The 18,933-nt window shown below is 40.8% G+C and overlaps 2 protein-coding genes across 3 annotated transcripts; both read left to right on the top strand.

Moving 5' to 3' along the window:
• Positions 1-5,236: 5,236 nt before the first annotated feature.
• On the top strand, positions 5,237-9,486 carry LOC116331240 (cytochrome P450 2J2-like). The gene is made up of 9 exons (XM_031753849.2): positions 5,237-5,688; positions 5,915-6,077; positions 6,667-6,816; positions 6,923-7,083; positions 7,167-7,343; positions 7,683-7,824; positions 8,208-8,395; positions 8,500-8,641; positions 8,730-9,486. Exons 1-9 carry the CDS (start codon positions 5,506-5,508, stop codon positions 8,903-8,905), a joined length of 1,482 nt encoding a protein of 493 aa, XP_031609709.2. The 5' UTR covers positions 5,237-5,505; the 3' UTR covers positions 8,906-9,486.
• A 1,524-nt stretch (positions 9,487-11,010) lies between these two features.
• On the top strand, positions 11,011-17,088 carry LOC116331243 (cytochrome P450 2J2-like). Of its 2 annotated transcripts, XM_039607308.1 has the most exons (9): positions 11,011-11,283; positions 11,552-11,714; positions 12,762-12,911; positions 13,018-13,178; positions 13,262-13,438; positions 15,369-15,510; positions 15,828-16,015; positions 16,114-16,255; positions 16,342-17,088. In XM_039607308.1, exons 1-9 carry the CDS (start codon positions 11,101-11,103, stop codon positions 16,515-16,517), a joined length of 1,482 nt encoding a protein of 493 aa, XP_039463242.1. In that variant the 5' UTR covers positions 11,011-11,100; the 3' UTR covers positions 16,518-17,088. The 2 variants fall into 2 exon arrangements, with proteins under 2 accessions (XP_039463242.1, XP_039463243.1); XM_039607309.1 differs by lacking the exon at positions 15,369-15,510 and having other exon boundaries at positions 15,830-16,015.
• Positions 17,089-18,933: the final 1,845 nt, after the last annotated feature.

Here is an 18,933-nt window from a genome sequence, read left to right as displayed (position 1 = left end):
TGGACTGAATTATTAAAAATGTGATCAACATTTATTTTCTTTTGGTTGCCCTTGACAAACATAGCAATGTGATTTATTTCATTTATCTCATGTTGTTGAAGAAGGAACACTTGGAGACAGGAATTGTCTTCACCTGATGTCCAATTTATTTACAAACGCTTATAACAAAGCAGCTTGGACTGATGGTATGTACAACAAAAGAAAAGGAAAACAATATAAAGACAAACTTAGGCTACGTCCACACGTACCCGGGTATTTTTGAAAACGCAGATTTATCTATGCGTTTGGACCTTTAAATCCACACACGAAGCGGCGTTTTGGTCACTGAAAACGGAGATTTCTAAAAACGCCTGCCAGGGTGGATATTTTCGAAAACTCCATTTTTGCATTTACGTGTGGACGAGGAAAACGGAGAAAACGCAGCGTCAAAGGTGTGCGCCTTTTTTGACGTCACACTGTGCGCCACGTTATTGTTTCGGTGAAATGAATTTCTACAATACTGTTACTGTTAATTGTACTCCCTGCAGTGTTTAAATGGTTACATATACACACACAGTTACTGTCCCTCCACACATAGACTCGGTTCTGCTTCTATGCCCCATCTTTGTTTACTATTTCCTACCGAGGCTTCTAGACTTCTGATTGGCCAACATTTCTACACTGTTAGGAATATATCGCCCCCTGTTGCTTTGGCATGTTCCTAGCAGCGTTTTCCTTCATGTCTGCGTTTACGTGTGGACGGGATTATTTTTTTAAAACGAAAACGGAAAATCTCCGTTTTCAAAAATACCCGTGTACGTGTGGACGTAGCCTTAGAATATTATATAGGACCTAAGGAAACTAAAGCCCATGGCTATTGGGCAACATCCGCCAATTTGGTCTTTCATCTTGACCTCAAACTAGTGATACACACTGTGCCGAGGCTTTGGAGCATGTGTCAAGAACCCTAGGTCGTTTTCTTATGAAGGGTATCGAGGCTTGCTTCTTTAAGGGCAAATGGTGTCAGTGATGACGTCTGAACTTTGAGTGTTGAGCTATACACGCTTGCTGTGGAATACTTGTGTAGCCCTGCTTCCTCAGTGCCAATGTGAAAAGGGTTTCTCCAAAGCCAAAATGATTATTTCCAAAAAGAGAAATCAACTAAGTCCAAGTACAGTGGCAAAACTATTTTTTCTTAATAAAAATGAATGAAGTCACAATAACCTCAGCATTCATAACTGATATCTTTACCAGCTGACCACCTTGTAAACTGTGAAATATATCCCCAAAAGTTGATTCTGTTCATCTGGATGTAGCGTTTTCAGTGGGAGAAAAGTTTCGTCACTCATCCAACTGACATCTTCAGTCTCAGCTGACTGCAGGATTCCACAATATTATAAACAGTACATTTGCATATTAATGATCAAGGAACTGACCTCCCAGCCCATTGTTCCTTTAGTGGTACTAGTTTCAGTCACTATGCAAATGTCTTGTTGCATTCTTAATCATCCAGGTAAGTAAATTTCCAAAAGCTGATTCTTTTCTACGTCCAGATGAACAGAATCAACTTTTGGGGATTTACTTACCGGGATGATTGAGCATGCATAAAGATGTGGAATATTATACTTTCCAAATGTGAAAAATTTCTGAAAAAACCCAAACAAACAAACTTTGATATACCTTCTACTAGTCACATGTAGACTTCAGCCATCTGAATGAATCAAGTAATCAAAAACACAATTCTTATGATCATGACATGTATTTTTCGGTTACATTAGAAAAAAGAAGATCCTCATGCTGGATTTAATATTGAAATGCTTCTGGTTTGTACCCTTGACCTGATTGAGGCTGGGACAGAAACATCTTCCACCACTCTACGCTGGGCCTTAATATTTATGATGACCTACCCAGAAATACAGGGTTAGTGCCTTATAAATCTATCCCCATTTCTCATATCCCAGATTGCACATCTTTGATCCCTGCCTTCAACTCCTCTCCTTGTATCATAGCATGAAGATAGTGTGAAGGTCAAAAAGCTTGAGAATCTTAAACAGCTGAAAGCAAATAAAGGAATTTTGACCTTGGATCCACGGTCAGGGGATACAGAGCAGAGTTGATTCTCGGGAGAGCACAAAATCAACTTCTAAGTGAAAGGAGAAGACGGGTCCATTTCACTATTGATGCCCTATCGATGAACAAAATTAGCCAGACTCTGCAGGAACTGAAACCACTTCTACCCTCCCCTATTTTAAAAGAGGTTCACAAGTTTGTGGACAAGGTTCAGCGGGCCCAACATTCTAGAGGAAAAGAAAGACAACTCAGGAAATTCCACACTTTATTAACAAAAACCTTTACTTCTCAATCAGAACCTACACCACACAGAGAGGAACAGGAAGACTTCACACCTGAAGACAGTCAGGAAAAATGGGTAAAGAACTTTTCAGACAGGAATCTCACTGAACCTGAAAAGAAAGTGCTAGCCAAAGGACTCAATTTTGCCATTTCTCCTCAACAGTTGACCATAGTGGACCTCATCACAGCCACAGAGACCGCCATAAGGATTAATAAATTATCACAAACAGAAGCAGAGCAAATCAGGATGAAAGTTTCAGCCACCCTCTCCAGTGCTAACGTTCCTCCATCTAACCTCACAATACAAGAAAAGAAGGCCGTTGCTTCCCTGAGCGAAGACCACGACATCACCATATTACTAGCTGACAAAGGAAGGTGCACCGTGGTTCTAAACACAACAGATTACCACACAAAGATTACTACACTCCTCAGTGACAACAATACCTACGAAGCCTTAAAACGAGACCCCACAAGCAGCTACAAAAAGAAAGTTATCCTAAGATCCATAAAGAAGGAGTCCCACTCAGACCCATTGTTGGCACCATAAACTCAGCCACTTACAACATCTCTAAACACCTTGTTACCATCCTAGCACCCCTTGTGGGGAACACCCCACATCACATCAAAAACTCCACCGACTTCACCAACAAGGTCCAGAAACTTACACTTGAGCCAGATGAAAATATGGTGTCTTTCAATGTAGTCTCTCTCTTCACTTGCATACCTACCATGGAGGCAGTGGAGACTTGTCAGAAAACGACTATAAGAAGACAGATCCTTGGAAGACAGAACCAGCTTCACTCCCGACCTGATTTGCACATTGTTAGACCTCTGCCTTACTACCACGTATTTTATATACAACGAGGGTTTTTACAGACAAAAATATGAATGTGCCATGGGCTCCTCGGTGTCACCTATTGTAGCCAACCTTTACATGAAGGAAGTGGAAAGAAAGGCTCTTGGCTTTTTTAAAGGGAGAGTACCCAGCCACTGGTACAGATATGTGGACAACATCTGGGTCAAAATCAAAACCCAAGAAGTGGAATCCTTCACTGCTCACATCAACGCTGTGGATAAAAACATCAAGTTCATCAGGGAAGACACAAAGGATAACTGTTTGCCATTCCTGGACTGTGTCGTGCGCATTGAAGGGAATATAAACATCAACATTGAAGTTTACCGGAAGCCAGTACACACAGACCAGTACCTCCTCTTTGACTCCCACCACCCTCTGGAACACAAACTTGGAGTAATCAGGACCCTACAACACTGGGCAGAAAATGTTCCCTCTAGGCCTGAAGGGGAAAAGAGGGAACACACACACGTTAAGCAGGCTCTCCAAACATGTAGTTATCCTAATTGGGCTTTCATCAAATCAGCAAAGGGGCACATAAAAAAAGAAGATCAGACACCAACTAGGGAGGATCAGAAAGACAAACGCAACAACATTGTCATCCCCTATGTTGCCAGTTTATCAGAAAAACTCAGGAGAGTCTTCTCCAAGCATGACATCCCGGTGCATTTCAGACCCAGCAACCCACTCAGACAACAACTGGTTCATCCCAAAGACAGAACTCATAAACACAAACTTAACAACATAGTATATGCTGTACATTGTAGTGAGGAATGCTCAGACCTCTACACTGGAGAGACCAAACAGCCACTTCATAAATGGATGGCACAACATAGAAGAGCCACCTCAACCTCTGCATCTGAAGGACAAAGGTCACTCTTTTGAGGATGCCACTGTTCACATTTTGGACAGAGAAGACAGATGGTTTGAAAGAGGAGTGAAAGAAGCCATCATATCCACTGTGAACGACCGTCTTTGAACAGAGGCGGTGGTTTACAACACCAACTGTCTGTCATCTATAATCCAGTTTTGAGAACCCTTCCCAGACGCCTTAATGCCCACTCACATCCTGGGGCTATTGACCTCAGGAAATCACATGATAGGGTGGCGCTAGATTTCAGAATGAGTTCACCCGAAACCTTGGCTGATTGTGACCTACACCCATTTTCACACCTGGGCTCGTGTGATTAGGTAGAGGATCAACAGGGGGTTCATGACCCCTGTTAAGTCAAATTGTTGAATGTTGTCATTGTGTTTCTTAAATTTGTAAAGTCTTAGTTCAAACTATAGGATCAAAGACATTTCTTTGTCCCCCTCCCCAGCCTCTCGAGTTTCTGGGTGGAGGCTGTAGTGTTTTATCACAGACACATCCCATGTGAAGATTCTGTTTGTTGTTTGGTAAGCTTCCTGCCCTTTTATGGCTTCACCTGTGTTGTGCATGGTGAACCAATACAGGAATTGAACCATATATTGGGTGTAGGGGAGATTACTCTCTTTATGATCAAGGATGTTCTTAAAAACAGTTGTGATCAGGAACACAAACAGACAGACAGACAGACACACACATACACACACACACACACACACACACACACACACACACACACACACACACACATTCTTGCACACGTGCTTACACGTGCGCACACACACACACACACACACACATAGTGCCTTGTGTTAGAACCATTGGGGGGTTTTACGGTGGGAGGTGCTTGTGCTGTGATGTGTATTGTAACAGTTTGTCAATAAATAGCTGCGAGGAGAGCTGCTCTTTGAAGGAGTTGGTCTGAAGACAGGTGAGGAGCATTTAGCTTCACAGCCTGGTTCTGACCAAGCCTTTCCTCGTTAGCGAGTAAAAGACCGGTTGAAGATGTTCTGTCTTGTTTTTCGTTCTTCGTGAGGAATAAGTCTCTAAACTAGCAGGGCCTGTGGAAACACAGACTCAACAACCCCATTGGGGGACACTCCCCTAGGACTTAAATCTGGGACTCTCCACCATTTGACCTTACAACTGAAGAAGCTTCTCGGATGAGAGGTGAAACGTCTTCAAGTCACTTAAAGAAGTCCAGACGCTTTTCTTTCCAAGCTCTTTAGACTAGTCACATGTATGTTAACATTTTAACATACAAGCTCACAGTCATCAGCCAGCTGGAATAGTTAAAATTTCAGCTTCCGACAGTTCCCAAGAGTCCATTAGTGTTATGTAACATTGACGTTTTCCTGAGCACTTTGCACCCTGATGATAACACCACACATACCACAGTGCTCTTTGCTGACTCACACTGCTTCTCTCCAGAGGGATTTCTGATACTTCAACCATGATTTTTCAAGCTTTGTTCAGTTGTATGAATTTTACTAGTTGGTTTTTGCTCAGTTTTATATTGTTAATTTTAAGTGATGTAATACGAAACCGGAGGCCTCACAACTTTCCACCAGGACCCTGGGCTCTGCCTCTGCTAGGAAATATCTTCACTGGAGTAGACTACAAAACAATGCATGAGGTGAGCAGGAGAAGATCCTTACAGTGCAATTTGGTTTACATACAGTAGGCTGGCCAATATAATGTGCACAATAAATAACGACAAAGAATAACAAGACTTCAAATTTAAAAACAAAAGTTTATTAGTGACTTTAACTCAGGTCCTTTTCAGTACTGTGTTTATGTTATTGTCTACCACTTGAAATGTCTTTAATCTTACAAAAAAGCTTTTTTATTTCTAAATGCAGCTGGCTCAGAAGTACGGCCCCGTGTTCAGTTTGAGGAGGGGCAGTGAGAGGAAGGTGTTTGTCGCAGGATATAAAATGGTCAAAGAGGCTCTTGTCAGCCAGCTGGACAGCTTTTTTGATCGACCAATCGTCCCCCTTATCCATGTTGTATTCAAGGGCATTGGTGAGTATGAAACACGTGCACGAAAGCATGTGCTATCACTGTCCTATCACTATCACTATCATGTCCTATCACAACTCCTTCCCCAAGTCTCGAGCTTTATTAGATTGCTGCCAATCTGGAAATGACAAGCACCTTTTATCATCATTATGTCTTTAAATCAGAAGTACTGTGGTGAAATGCAACTAATTAGATTTACTCAAGTCAAATTTTGATGTATTTTACTGAAGTTTTACCTAATTTCTACAAATACTTTAAGTGCATAATTTTACTTTGTGCTCCATTACACACATTTTGAAGCTTTTCTTACTACTTTAAAAGATTTTTTTTAATTATTTTTTATTTATTTATTAGGCCACCAATGTGGTTCATGGGTTAGTACTGTCATCTCACAGCAAGAACGTCTTGGGTTGAATTCACTGCAGTGAATTTGGTGGTTGGTGATTTTCTGTGTTTGCATGTTCTCCCTGTGCCGGCATGGGCTTTATACATTCCCAGTCTCGCAGTTCAAAAACATTTTACTTCATGCTCTAGGAGATGTACATCCATGCAGAGGCTTCCTTGTTATTAATTCAATATAATATTCTCCAAGGGATATCTATGAGCAACGGTTATCTTTGGAAGAAGCAGAGGAAGTTTGCCAACACTCACCTGCGTTACTTTGGAGAAGGCCAAAAGTCACTGGAGAAGTACATTGAAGTGGAGTGCAACTTCCTTTGTGAAGCTTTCAAGGAGGAGCAAGGCAAGTAGGCTGCAGGAATTCACATGACTGAAGTGATTGCTGTGCACTGAAATCATTTTTGTAGCAGGATTTCTCTTGACTTGAGTATAATTTGACAACTTCCCAGGAAGACCATTCAACCCCCACTACATCATGACAAATGCAGTGGGTAACATCATCTCCTCTGTGGTCTTCGGACATCGCTTTGAATACACTGATCCGAGCTTTCGCAAAATTCTGGAGCTGGACAATGATGCCGTTGTGCTTGCTGGTTCAGCTCAGACGCAGGTACTCCTTGTTTAAACTACCATGTTGTGATTGCTTGCGATGTTGTTGTTGATCTTTTACTCAGAGTTTATCATCCTCACCAGCTGTATGATGCCTTTCCTGGCTTGATGAAGTACCTGCCAGGACCTCACCAGACTGTCCTTGCCAACTACCGGGAGATCATGACTTTCCTAAACAGAGAAATTGAAAAGCACCAGGAGGAGTGGAACCCAGATGACCCTCGTGATTTCCTTGACACATATCTGTCAGAGATGGAGAAAGTAACACAAAGACATTTCTTGCGAAGCATATGAATACTATTCTGTTAACTTTTTTAATAAGTTAATTGAAACAATAAGCATGTTTTCATGTAAACCATAAGCAATTCCAAATTGTCTATACTGGCCACTAATAGGTCAGATTTGTATGTGACCAATGTGCTGACATTGTGTCGGGATTCCAAACGAGTCCTTTAAAAGTTTCTGAGACTTCAGCCATCCAAATGAGACATTTAATCAAAAAACACAATCCTTATGATCATGAGATTAACTGGTAATAATGTAAATTGCCTAAATGAACCCAGTACTGTGGATAATGTCTGTATTTTTCTGTTACATTAGAAAAAAGAGGATCCTCGTGCTGGCTTTAATATTGAAACACTTCTGGTCAGTACCCTTGACCTGATTGAGGCTGGGACAGAGACATCTTCCACCACTCTACGCTGGGCCCTAGTATTTATGATGACCTACCCAGAAATACAGGGTTAGTGTCTTATTACTCTATCCCCCTTTCTCACATCCCAGATTGTACATCTTCGATTAAATAAAGGATGATTTCCTCTTCCAAGAAGAGTTTGCAGGCTATAATCCAGGTTTACTACTTTCATAACGCATCCACCTTTGCATCCTTAATTGTAACTCCAAAGGAGAGAACTCCCTTTCTTCTGTCTGTCAGATGCATTTGAAAAATTGTAAACCATTGGTGTATTGTCATCAGATTTTAGGTCACAGGCAGAATGAGGGGGGACAGATGGGCAGGCACAAACAAGAGAAATGAGAACAGCCTGAAGAAAATAGATTTCAGAGCAGTCTGACTATGATGGTTATTAAGTTGGCTGTTGTTGTTGTTTCTCTTTCCCCTTTCAGAGAAAGTCCAAGCAGAGATAGACAGAGTGGTCGGACAGTCTCGCCTGCCCACTTTGGCCGACAGACCCAACCTGCCCTACACTGATGCTGTTATCCACGAGACCCAAAGGGTTGGAAATATTATTCCACTGGGATTACCAAAAATGGCCAGTAAAGATTCTACACTGGGAGGATATTTCATTCCTAAAGTAAGGGATTATTTACCAGATTGAGCCAGAAATTAACGTTCATTTCATATGTCTTTCAATTATTTATAAATATCTTACAACAATATCTGATAACGCTATTTCAGGGCACAGCTGTTACTACAATACTTTCATCTGTGCTGTTTGATAAAAATGAGTGGGAGACTCCAGATGTCTTCAATCCTGAACATTTCCTGGACTCAGAGGGCAAATTTCGAAGAAGAGATGCCTTCTTGCCATTTTCAGCAGGTAATTTTATGGCGTGTATTTTAGTTTCCATTAAAAGTACATTTGATAGCAAAATGAACAGCAGGATAAATACTTCTGTTTCCTACAGGTAAACGTGTATGTATAGGTGAGCCCCTGGCCAAAATGGAGCTCTTCCTTTTCCTTGTATCCCTGCTCCAACGCTTCACCTTGACTCCTGTTCCTGGAGAAATGCCCAGCTTGGAGGGTGTGATGGGCTTCATCTACTCTCCTGAGGAGTTCAGGATGCTGGCAGTGCCTCGCTGATGTCATGCCATGCAAACTCCACAAGCTTTATGGGATCACCAAATCACAGCATACTGAAAAAGCATACTACAAACCCACAGAAAAGGAATAGCATGTGCTCATATAACTCATCTGCTACTGAAAATATACTCTGTATAAGATGTAATGAACATTTCACATAGTAAGACACAATATGCATGGAACAATCCTAATTGCTGTTATACTTTTATTTCTTGTGTTTTATTGTGAAGCACTTTGAGTTTTATCTGTGAAAAGTGCTATATAAAACAATACAATCTGCTTACATAATACATAATAATGGTTAGACAACCTTGGAAAATAATGTACATGTGTTAGTAACTACTGACTGAACACAATTAGGTGTCACATGATGCCATAAGCTAATACTAACTTGAGTCTTTATCTATATTAAGGCAAATTACTTCAGATATTATCCTCTGTTTTTAAATATATGTTGTACTTAAATTAAATTTGTAAAAAGAACATTTGATGATGTGGATAAAACTGCCCTTTTTACCAAGCAAACTGTTCTGTGAACTTTGCATCTGAAACAAATAAAACAAATTTCTCTGGACTGCAAAGAATTACATGTTATCTATCAACAGATAGATAAGTGTTTGTTTAATACTGAATACAAATCTAGTATAAGAATTAACAGCAGAATTAATTCTAAGAATGGCTGCCAGAATCAATTTACTGAGCAAATTTAAAATGAGTCTTATTCCTTTAAATGTAAAATTATTTTCTGTTACAAATACATCACGGTGTGTCTTTGAGTCATGACTAAATAATTTTAACAGGCTTTAGGAGAGAATAGTGACAAGACACCATAAAATGAAACACTTTAAACATACTAAGGTGCTTTGAGTGCTCAGTAAGACTAGAAAGGTGTTCTATAAATGCTTTTCAATATCCAGTAAAACTTTATGCCCAAACTGCTTTGGACCTTGAGTTCCCTGTTTGCACAGTTGAAGTGGGTGAAAGTTAAAGGAGTTGTTTTGCTCTGGTTGAAAAGGAAAAAACATGACTAGGTGTGGTGAGCTTTAAAATGTATTAAAATCAGTTTCTTTCATTACTTTCATATTGTTGAAGAGTCTTTCTTGAGTGGGCAAAGCAGCTTCCCTCTGGGTCTGTATTTCTTAGCTACATCCAGCAGAAGGTTCCTTGTGGCATACACTGTGGCTCCCTGTAAGAGGGATACAGATGCAGTGAAGGAAGAACACTTGGAGGCAGGAATTATCTTCACCTTATGTCCAATTTATTTACAAATGCTTGTAACTATGGCATTATATTTGTGCATCTGCACTTTTTTTTACATGCGCTCAAAAATTTTTCACGTGCACTCAGAATAGTGGCACAAAAATAACGCCATATGTAACAAAGCAGCTTGGACTGATGGTATGTACCACAAAAGAAAAGGAAAACAATATGAAGCAAACTTAGAATGTTAAATAGGACCTAAGGAAACTAAAGCCCATGGCTATTTGGCAACATCTGCCAATTTGGTCTTTTATTGCAACCTCGAACTAGTGATGGTTAACTCTGTGCCAAGGCTTTGGAACATATGTCAAGAACCCAAGGTCATTTTCTTATGAAGGGTATCGAGGCTTGCTTCTTTAAGGGCGAATGGTGTCAGTGATGACGTCTGAACTTCAAGTGTTGAGCTATACACGCTTGCTGTGGAATACATGTGCAGCCCTGCTTCCTCAGTGCCAATGTGAAAAGGGTTTCTCCAAAGCCAAAAAGATTATTTCCAAAAAGAGAAATCGACAGTGGCAAAAATATAATTTCTTAATAAAAATGAATGAAGTTACAAGAACTCAGCATTCATAACTGTTTGCTTTACCAGCTGACTACCCCAAGATGACCTTTCACCTTATAATTGTGAACTGTGAAATATCATACATCCCAGATGTGAAAAAATTCTGAAAAAACCCAAACAAACAAACTCTGATTTACCTTCTAATAGTTTAATTTATGTTAACATTTAACACACAAGCTCACAGTCATCAGCCAGCTGGAATAGTTCAAATTCCAGCTTCCGACAGTTCCCAAGAGTCCATTAGTGTTATGTAACATGTTTGGGGCCTCTTTTTCCTGAGCACTCTGCAGCCTGATGATAACACCACACATACCACAGTGCTCTTTGCTGGGTCGCCCTGCTTCTCTGCAGAGGGATTTCTGATACTTCAACCATGATTTTTCAAGCTTTCTTCGATTGTATGAATTTTACTAGTTGGTTTTTGCTCAGTTTTGTATTGTTAATTTTAAGTGATGTAATACGAAACCGGAGGCCTCGCAACTTTCCACCAGGACCCTGGGCTCTGCCTCTGCTAGGAAATGTCTTCACTGGAGTAGACTACAAAACAATGCATGAGGTGAGCAGGAGAAGATCTTTACAGTGTAATTTACACACAGTAGGCTGGCCAATATAATGTGCACAATGAATAACAAAAGATAATAACAAGACTTCAACTTTAAAAACATTTAAAAGTTTCAGTGAGTTATTAGTGACTCCAGCTCAGATCCTTTTCAGTGCTGTGTTTATGTTATTGTCTACCACTTGAAGGGTTTTTAATAAAAAGTCTTCACTTCTAAAGGAATACCAACTGTGAAACATTTCTCTTGATTTATTTCTAAATGCAGCTGGCTCAGAAGTACGGCCCCGTGTTCAGTTTGAGGAGGGGCAGTGAGAGGATGGTGTTTGTTGCAGGATATAAAATGGTCAAAGAGGCTCTTGTCAGCCAGCTGGACAGCTTTGTTGATCGACCAATCATCCCTCTTTTCCATGCTGTTTTAAAGGGCTTAGGTGAGTAGTTAAAACACGTGCATGTAAGCATGTGATATTGCCTATATTTTTTACTGTACCAAGCTCCTTCCCCAAGTCTTAAGCTTTATTGTTGTCGTCAATCTAGAAATGATCAACACCTTTACATCCTCATTATATCACGTCCATGTATGGCCCAATTCTCAAAACAAACCCTGAAAAAGCATATCAAATGTAAAAATATAATGAAATTATTTTTAGTGCTGTTACAGTCCTGGGTCTTCGACCCAGTTTTTGAGTTTCGTTTTGGACCTATTTATTATTTCATAATAAGATAATTATGAACTAGTTCCTGAGTATGTTAGTTTCCTGTGCGGATGGGTTTATTAGTTATACTGTAGTTCTTCAATTCTGGTTTCTTCATGTTTGTTCTGTTTGTGTCCAGTTAATATTTTCTTTAGTCCTCTCTGTGTTTCCTCCCTTCATGTTTCCATGTTCATCTCTCTGTGTTTTGTTCCCTTTACTCACCAGTCTTTCATATCTTCATGGTTATCCCTAGTCCCAGTGTCAAGTTTACGTGCCGTAGTCTAAGTATCACAGTATGTGTGTTAATTCCTATTTTATTTTGATAGTCTTGTGTGTGTTATGTTCAGTTTTTCTTCCTGTCCTGTCAGTCAGATTCTTTTCAGCTGTGCTCTTCAGGTGTGTCCACTCTACCCCAATCTCCTCCTCCTGTGTATATACTGTCTGCGTCTCCCTCTCTTCTCTGTGGTGTCGGCTTCTCTAGCTGTCTTCTGGAATTCCATGTTTCCATGTCATTAGTTTCCTAATTTATCAGTTCCTTAAGTTTCTAGTTTTATTTCTCACCTGAGTTTTTTGATTTTTAAGTGTATAAACTACAGCAATAAAGCTGCCTCTTTTAGTTTACCCCTTTGTCTCCGAGTCTTGCAATTGGGTCTTGCCTTGCCTGTCACATAGTCCTTAATGATAAATGCATTTTGTTTTGGCTCACATTGTACTCCGTCCTATACAAAATGTCCATCCGTGCAGAGGCTTCCTTATTATTAACTTAATATAATATTCTCCAAGGGATATCTATGAGCAACGGTTATCTTTGGAAGAAGCAGAGGAAGTTTGCCAACACTCACCTGCGTTACTTTGGAGAAGGCCAAAAGTCACTGGAGAAGTACATTGAAGTGGAGTGCAACTTCCTTTGTGAAGCTTTCAAGGAGGAGCAAGGCAAGTAGGCTGCAGGAATTCACATGACTGAAGTGATTGCTGTGCACTGAAATCATTTTTGTAGCAGGATTTCTCTTGACTTGAGTATAATTTGACAACTTCCCAGGAAGACCATTCAACCCCCACTACATCATGACAAATGCAGTGGGTAACATCATCTCCTCTGTGGTCTTCGGACATCGCTTTGAATACACTGATCCGAGCTTTCGCAAAATTCTGGAGCTGGACAATGATGCCCTTCTGCTTGCTGGTTCAGCTCAGACACAGGTACTCCTTGTTTAAACTACCATGTTGTGATCGCTTATGATATTCTAGTCAGTCTTTTACTCAGAGTTTATCATCCTCACCAGCTGTATGATGCCTTTCCTGGCTTGATGAAGTATCTGCCAGGACCTCACCAGACTGTCCATGCCAACTACAGGGAGATCATGACTTTCTTAAACAGAGAAATTGAAAAGCACCAGGAAGAGTGGAACCCAGATGACCCTCGTGATTTCATTGATGCATATCTGTCAGAGATGGAGAAGGTAACACAAAAATGCATCCTGTTATGTTTACTTTATTAAAAAAAAACAAAAAAAGCAACAATAGCCATGGGGGCATATGTTCATGTAAACTATAACAATTCAATTCAATTCAATTCAATTCAATTTTATTTATATAGCACCAAATCACAACAAAAGTGGCCTCAAGGCGCTTCATAGGTACAGAGAAAAACCCAACAATCATATGACCCCCTATGAGGAAGCTCTTTGGCGACAGTGGGAAGGAAAAACTCCCTTTTAACAGGAAGAAACCTCCGGCAGAACCAGGATCAGGGAGGAGCGGCCATCTGCTGTGACCGGTTGGGGTGAGAGAAGGAAAACAGGATAAAGACATGCTGTGGAAGAGAGACAGAGATTAATAACAGATATGATTCGATGCAGAGAGGTCTATTAACACATAGTGAGTGAGAAAGGTGACTGGAAAGGAAAAACTCAATGCATCATGAGAATCCCCGGCAGCCTACGTCTATTGCAGCATAACAAAGGGAGGATTCAGGGTCACCTGATCCAGCCCTAACTATATGCTTTAGCAAAAAGGAAAGTTTTAAGCCTAATCTTGAAAGTAGAGATAGTGTCTGTCTCCCGAATCCAAACTGGAAGCTGGTTCCACAGAAGCGGGGCCTGAAAACTGAAGGCTCCCCCTCCCATTCTACTTTTAAATACTCTAGGAACAACAAGTAGGCCTGCAGAGCGAGAGTGAAGTGCTCTTATAGGGTGATATGGTACTACAAGGTCATTAAGATAAGATGGGGCCTAATTATTTAAGACCTTGTATGTGAGGAGCAGGATTTTGAATTCAATTCTGGATTTAACAGGGAGCCAATGAAGGGAAGCCAAAACAGGAGAAATATGCTCTCTCTTTCTAGTCCCTGTCAGTACCCTTGCTGCAGCATTTTGGATCAGCTGAAGGCTTTTCAGCGAGTTTTTAGGACATCCTGATAATAATGAATTACAGTAGTCCAGCCTGGAAGTAATAAATGCATGAACTAGTTTTTCAGCATCACTCTGAGACAGGATATTTCTAATTTTAGAGATGTTGCACAAATGGAAGAAAGCAGTCTTACATATTTGTTTAATATGTGCGTTGAAGGACATGTCTTGGTCAAAAATGACTCCAAGGTTCCTCACAGTGTTACTGGAGGCCAAGGTAATGCCATCCAGAGTAAGAATCTGGTTAGATACCATATTTCTAAGATTTTCAGGGCCGAGTACAATAACCTCAGTTTTATCTGAATTAAGAAGCAGAAAGTTAGCAGCCATCCAGGTCTTTATGTCTTTAAGACATTCCTGCAGTTTAACTAATTGGTGTGTGTTACGTGGCTTCATGGATAGATAGAGCTGCGTGTCATCTGCATAGCAATGAAAATTTATGCTATGTCTTCTAATGATGCTGCCTAGGGGAAGCATGTATAATGTAAACAGAATTGGTCCTAGCATCGAACCCTGTGGAACACCATAATTGACCTTAGTGTGTGAAGAGGACTCTCCATTTACATGTACAAATTGGAGTCTATTAGATAGATATGATACAAACCACTGCAGCGCAGTACCTGTAATACCTACAGCATGTTCTAATCGCTCTAATAGGATATTATGGTCGACAGTATCGAACGCTGCACTAAGGTCTAGCAGGACAAGCACAGAGATGAGTCCACTGTCGGAGGCCATGAGAAGATCATTTGTAACCTTCACTAAAGCTGTTTCATCATGTTCATGTCATTCCTGGCCACTAGCAGATCCCTATTGGCATTCCAAAGAAGTCCTTTAAAAGTTTCTGAGACTTCAGCCACCCAAATGAATCCATTAATCAAAAAACACAATCCTTATGATCATGAGATTAACTGGTAATAGTGTAACTTACCTAAATGAGCTCAGTGCTGTAGATAATGTGGGTATTTTTCTGTTACATTAGAAAAAAGAGGATCCTCGTGCTGGCTTTAATACTGAAACACTTCTGGCTTGTACCCTTGATCTGATTGAGGCTGGGACAGAGACATCTTCCACCACTCTACGCTGGGCTCTAGTATTTATGATCAACTACCCAGAAATACAGGGTTAGTCCCTTATTAATCAATCCCCCTTCAATTTCCCAACTCCTCTCCTTGTGTAATAGTCTCCAAAGATGAAAGTGAAGGAGGTGAAGAACGGAGGGGCATTGAGGCATCTTTTTTTCCCAACAAAATTAGACATCATTGGTTCAGAGCCTCATTTTCACACAACACCATTTAAATATAAATACTGCATCAGAAATTGTTGTTATAGCAAACCTGCTGCTGACATTTTTTAAAAAAAATATTTGGGACCACTTTTACTTCAGTTAATAATGTGGCATATTGTGATGAGTTTTAGTTGTTACTGTTTCCCCTTTCAGAGAAAGTGCAGGCAGAGATAGACAGAGTAGTCGGACAGTCTCGCCTGCCCACCTTGACGGATAGGCCCAAACTGCCCTACACTGATGCTGTTATCCACGAGACCCAGAGGGTTGGAAATATTGTTCCACTGGGATTACCAAAAATGGCCAGTAAAGATTCTACACTGGGAGGATACTTCATTCCTAAGGTAAGGGATTGTTTACCAGACTGAATCAAAAATTCAATTCATAAGTGTGTCAATTATTTATAAATAGCTAATAACAACATCTTATAATGAAACTTCAGGGCACGGCTGTTACTACAATACTTTCATCTGTGCTGTTTGATAAGAATGAGTGGGAGACTCCAGATGTCTTCAATCCTGAACATTTCCTGGACTCAGAGGGCAAATTTCAAAAAAGAGATGCCTTCTTGCCATTTTTAGCAGGTAATTTTATGGCGTGTAATTAGGTTTCCATTGAGAGTACATTTGATATCAAGGGTTAGCAGGATAAAAACTTCTGTTTTCCACAGGTAAACGTGTGTGTATAGGTGAGCCCCTGGCCAAAATGGAGCTCTTCCTTTTCTTTGCATCTCTGCTCCAACACTTTACCTTCAGACCTGTTCCTGGAAAAATGCCGAGCTTGGAGGGTGTGTTGGGTTTCAATAATTCCCCTGAAGAGTTCAGGATGCAGGCAGTGCCTCGCTGATGTCATGTCGGGCAAACACAAAGATGAATAAACTGAAACTCCACAGGCTTCATGGGACCACCAAAGATTTAATGAACATTTCACATATTGAGACACTATATGCATGTTACAATCCTAATTGTTGCCATACTTTTATTTCTTGTTTTATTGCGAAGCACTTTGATTTTTATCTGTGAAAAGTGCTATATAAAACAATAAAACTTTCTTGCTTACCTGCTGAAAGCTTACGCAATACTTATTAAGGTTAGACAACCTTGCGAAATAACAGCCATGTGTTAATAACCGTTGACTCAACACTGTTAGGTGCTACATGATGTGTCTTGAGTTTTTCTTAATACAAAGGACTTCAGATATTATCCTTTGTTTTTAAATTCACAAAAACGTTTGATGTGTGGATAAAACTCTGCTTATTTTTATCTAAGCAAGGCCTACACAGGCTTGCTGCACCTCTGTCTCCTTAATGCCAGTGTGAAAGTATTTTCTCTAAGTCCAAGTTCAGTGGCAAAATGTTATTTTTTTTATATAATTGAATAAAGTCACTATAACCCCAGTAAACTCCATTAAAAATGTATGTCCTATTGAATTTATTTAAATACTGACTGAAATCATACAAGTTTTCTTGCATTGATAGACCTCTTCTACAATCACCAACAAATTAATCAAAAATATATTAGACAAATGAATGAACCACACAAAATCAAGTGTTATTTCTACTCTTGGCAGTGATTATTCCGGTGCTGACAACCAAGTTGAAATGGTAGTAAAGATTTATACAGTCCCGATCAAAAGTTTAAGTCCACTTGAAAAATGGCAAAAACTCAAATTTTGCATGATTGGATCCTAAGAAGGTTCCAAGTAGAGCTTCAACATGCAACAAAAAGAAATGGGAGTGAGACAAAACATTTTTTGAGCGTGTAATTTATTGAAAACAACAGAAACAGACTGTTTTACAGCTGATCAAAAGTTTAGGACCGCACCTCCAAAAAACCCGTAAACTCCTCTAAAACAGAAATTAAAGTTCCAAACATGAACTCAGTAATGAGTAGTTCCACTGTTATTGTTGATCACTTCAAAAATTCATTGCGGAATGCTTGACGCTAGTGCTTCCATGAGATGAGTGGGAACATTTCTCCAAGTGGTGATGGCCACACGAAGGGCATCTACTGTCTGAAACTGTTGTCCATTTTTGTACACTTCCCTTGCCATCCGTCCCCTTCTATAGCACATTTAAAAGACTAGTGTACATCAAAGTGCTTCACAATAAAACCGCCAAGCGGGTAGAACAATTAACAGATAGTACAGTTACAATTAAAATTTATATGCGAAAAAAGCTAAGTTGAACATGTGTGTTTTTAAGCGTGATTTGAATGATTGAATTGATTTCGGTGTACGGATATCAACTGGGAAATTATTCCAGAGTCTAGGGGTGGCAATGGCAAAAGCACGCTCACCTCTGGTTTTTAAATGAGACCTTAGTTGCATTAGAAGCAGTTGGCTGGAGGATCTTAGTGCTCTCTTTGGGTTGTACAGATCAAGGGGATCAGTTAGGTAGCTAGGGGCCACGTTATTTAGAATTCTAAAAGTGAGCAGAAGGGTTTTGAAATCAGTGTGATATTTGACAGGAAGCCAGTGCAAGTTAGGGAGCGTGCGTGAAACCCTGTGACTGTGGGAAGGGGACCAACCAGGTCCACATGAACGTGATCGAAACACCTACTGGGGAGGCGGAAAGGTTCGAGGGGTGCCTGCGTGTGCCAGTGGATTTTCGAGCGTTGGCATGGGATACAAGCCGCCGCCCAGTCTTTCACCGTTTTGCGAAGGCCTGAGAAGAACCTGGCGCTGACCAGCTTGACCGAGGCCCGGACGCCCGGATGAGAGAGGGCATGCACCGAGTCAAAAACACGACGACGCCATGAAAGGGGAACCACCGGGCGGGGATGGCCGGTGGAAATAAAGCAGGCGCGGACCGCTGTCCCACACGGGGGTGTCCTCCAGCACGAGGCCCGTTTTCCTTGACTGAAGGGCAAGGACGTCTGGGTCAGCACGTTGCTCAGCGGCCATGGCAGCGTAGTCGACGCCAACATACACTGGAGAAACCAACATGCGTGAGAGACAGTCAGCGACGTGATTGGACTTACCAGCCACACGCTGAATGTCTGTGGTAAACTCCGAAATGGCCACCAACTGGCGCTGCTGGTGTGCACTCCATGGGTCAGAGACCTTGGACATAACAAATGTCAAAGGTTTGTGGTCAACATATGCAGTAAAGTTGCGACCCTCAAGGAAAAAACGAAAATGTCGTGTCGCAAGGTGCAGGGCCAGCAACTCCCTGTCGAAAACACTGTGCTTGCGTTTGGCATCCCGGAGCATACGACTGAAAAAGGCAAGCGGTTGCCAGACACCTGAAACCCGCTGCTCC

The sequence above is a fragment of the Oreochromis aureus genome, linkage group 23, assembly GCF_013358895.1.
Source record: "Oreochromis aureus strain Israel breed Guangdong linkage group 23, ZZ_aureus, whole genome shotgun sequence".
In the NCBI taxonomy this organism is placed as follows: Eukaryota; Metazoa; Chordata; class Actinopteri; order Cichliformes; family Cichlidae; genus Oreochromis; species Oreochromis aureus.
The sequence above is the reverse complement of the archived record's forward strand: the minus strand, read 5'-3'. Positions and strand labels throughout refer to the sequence as shown.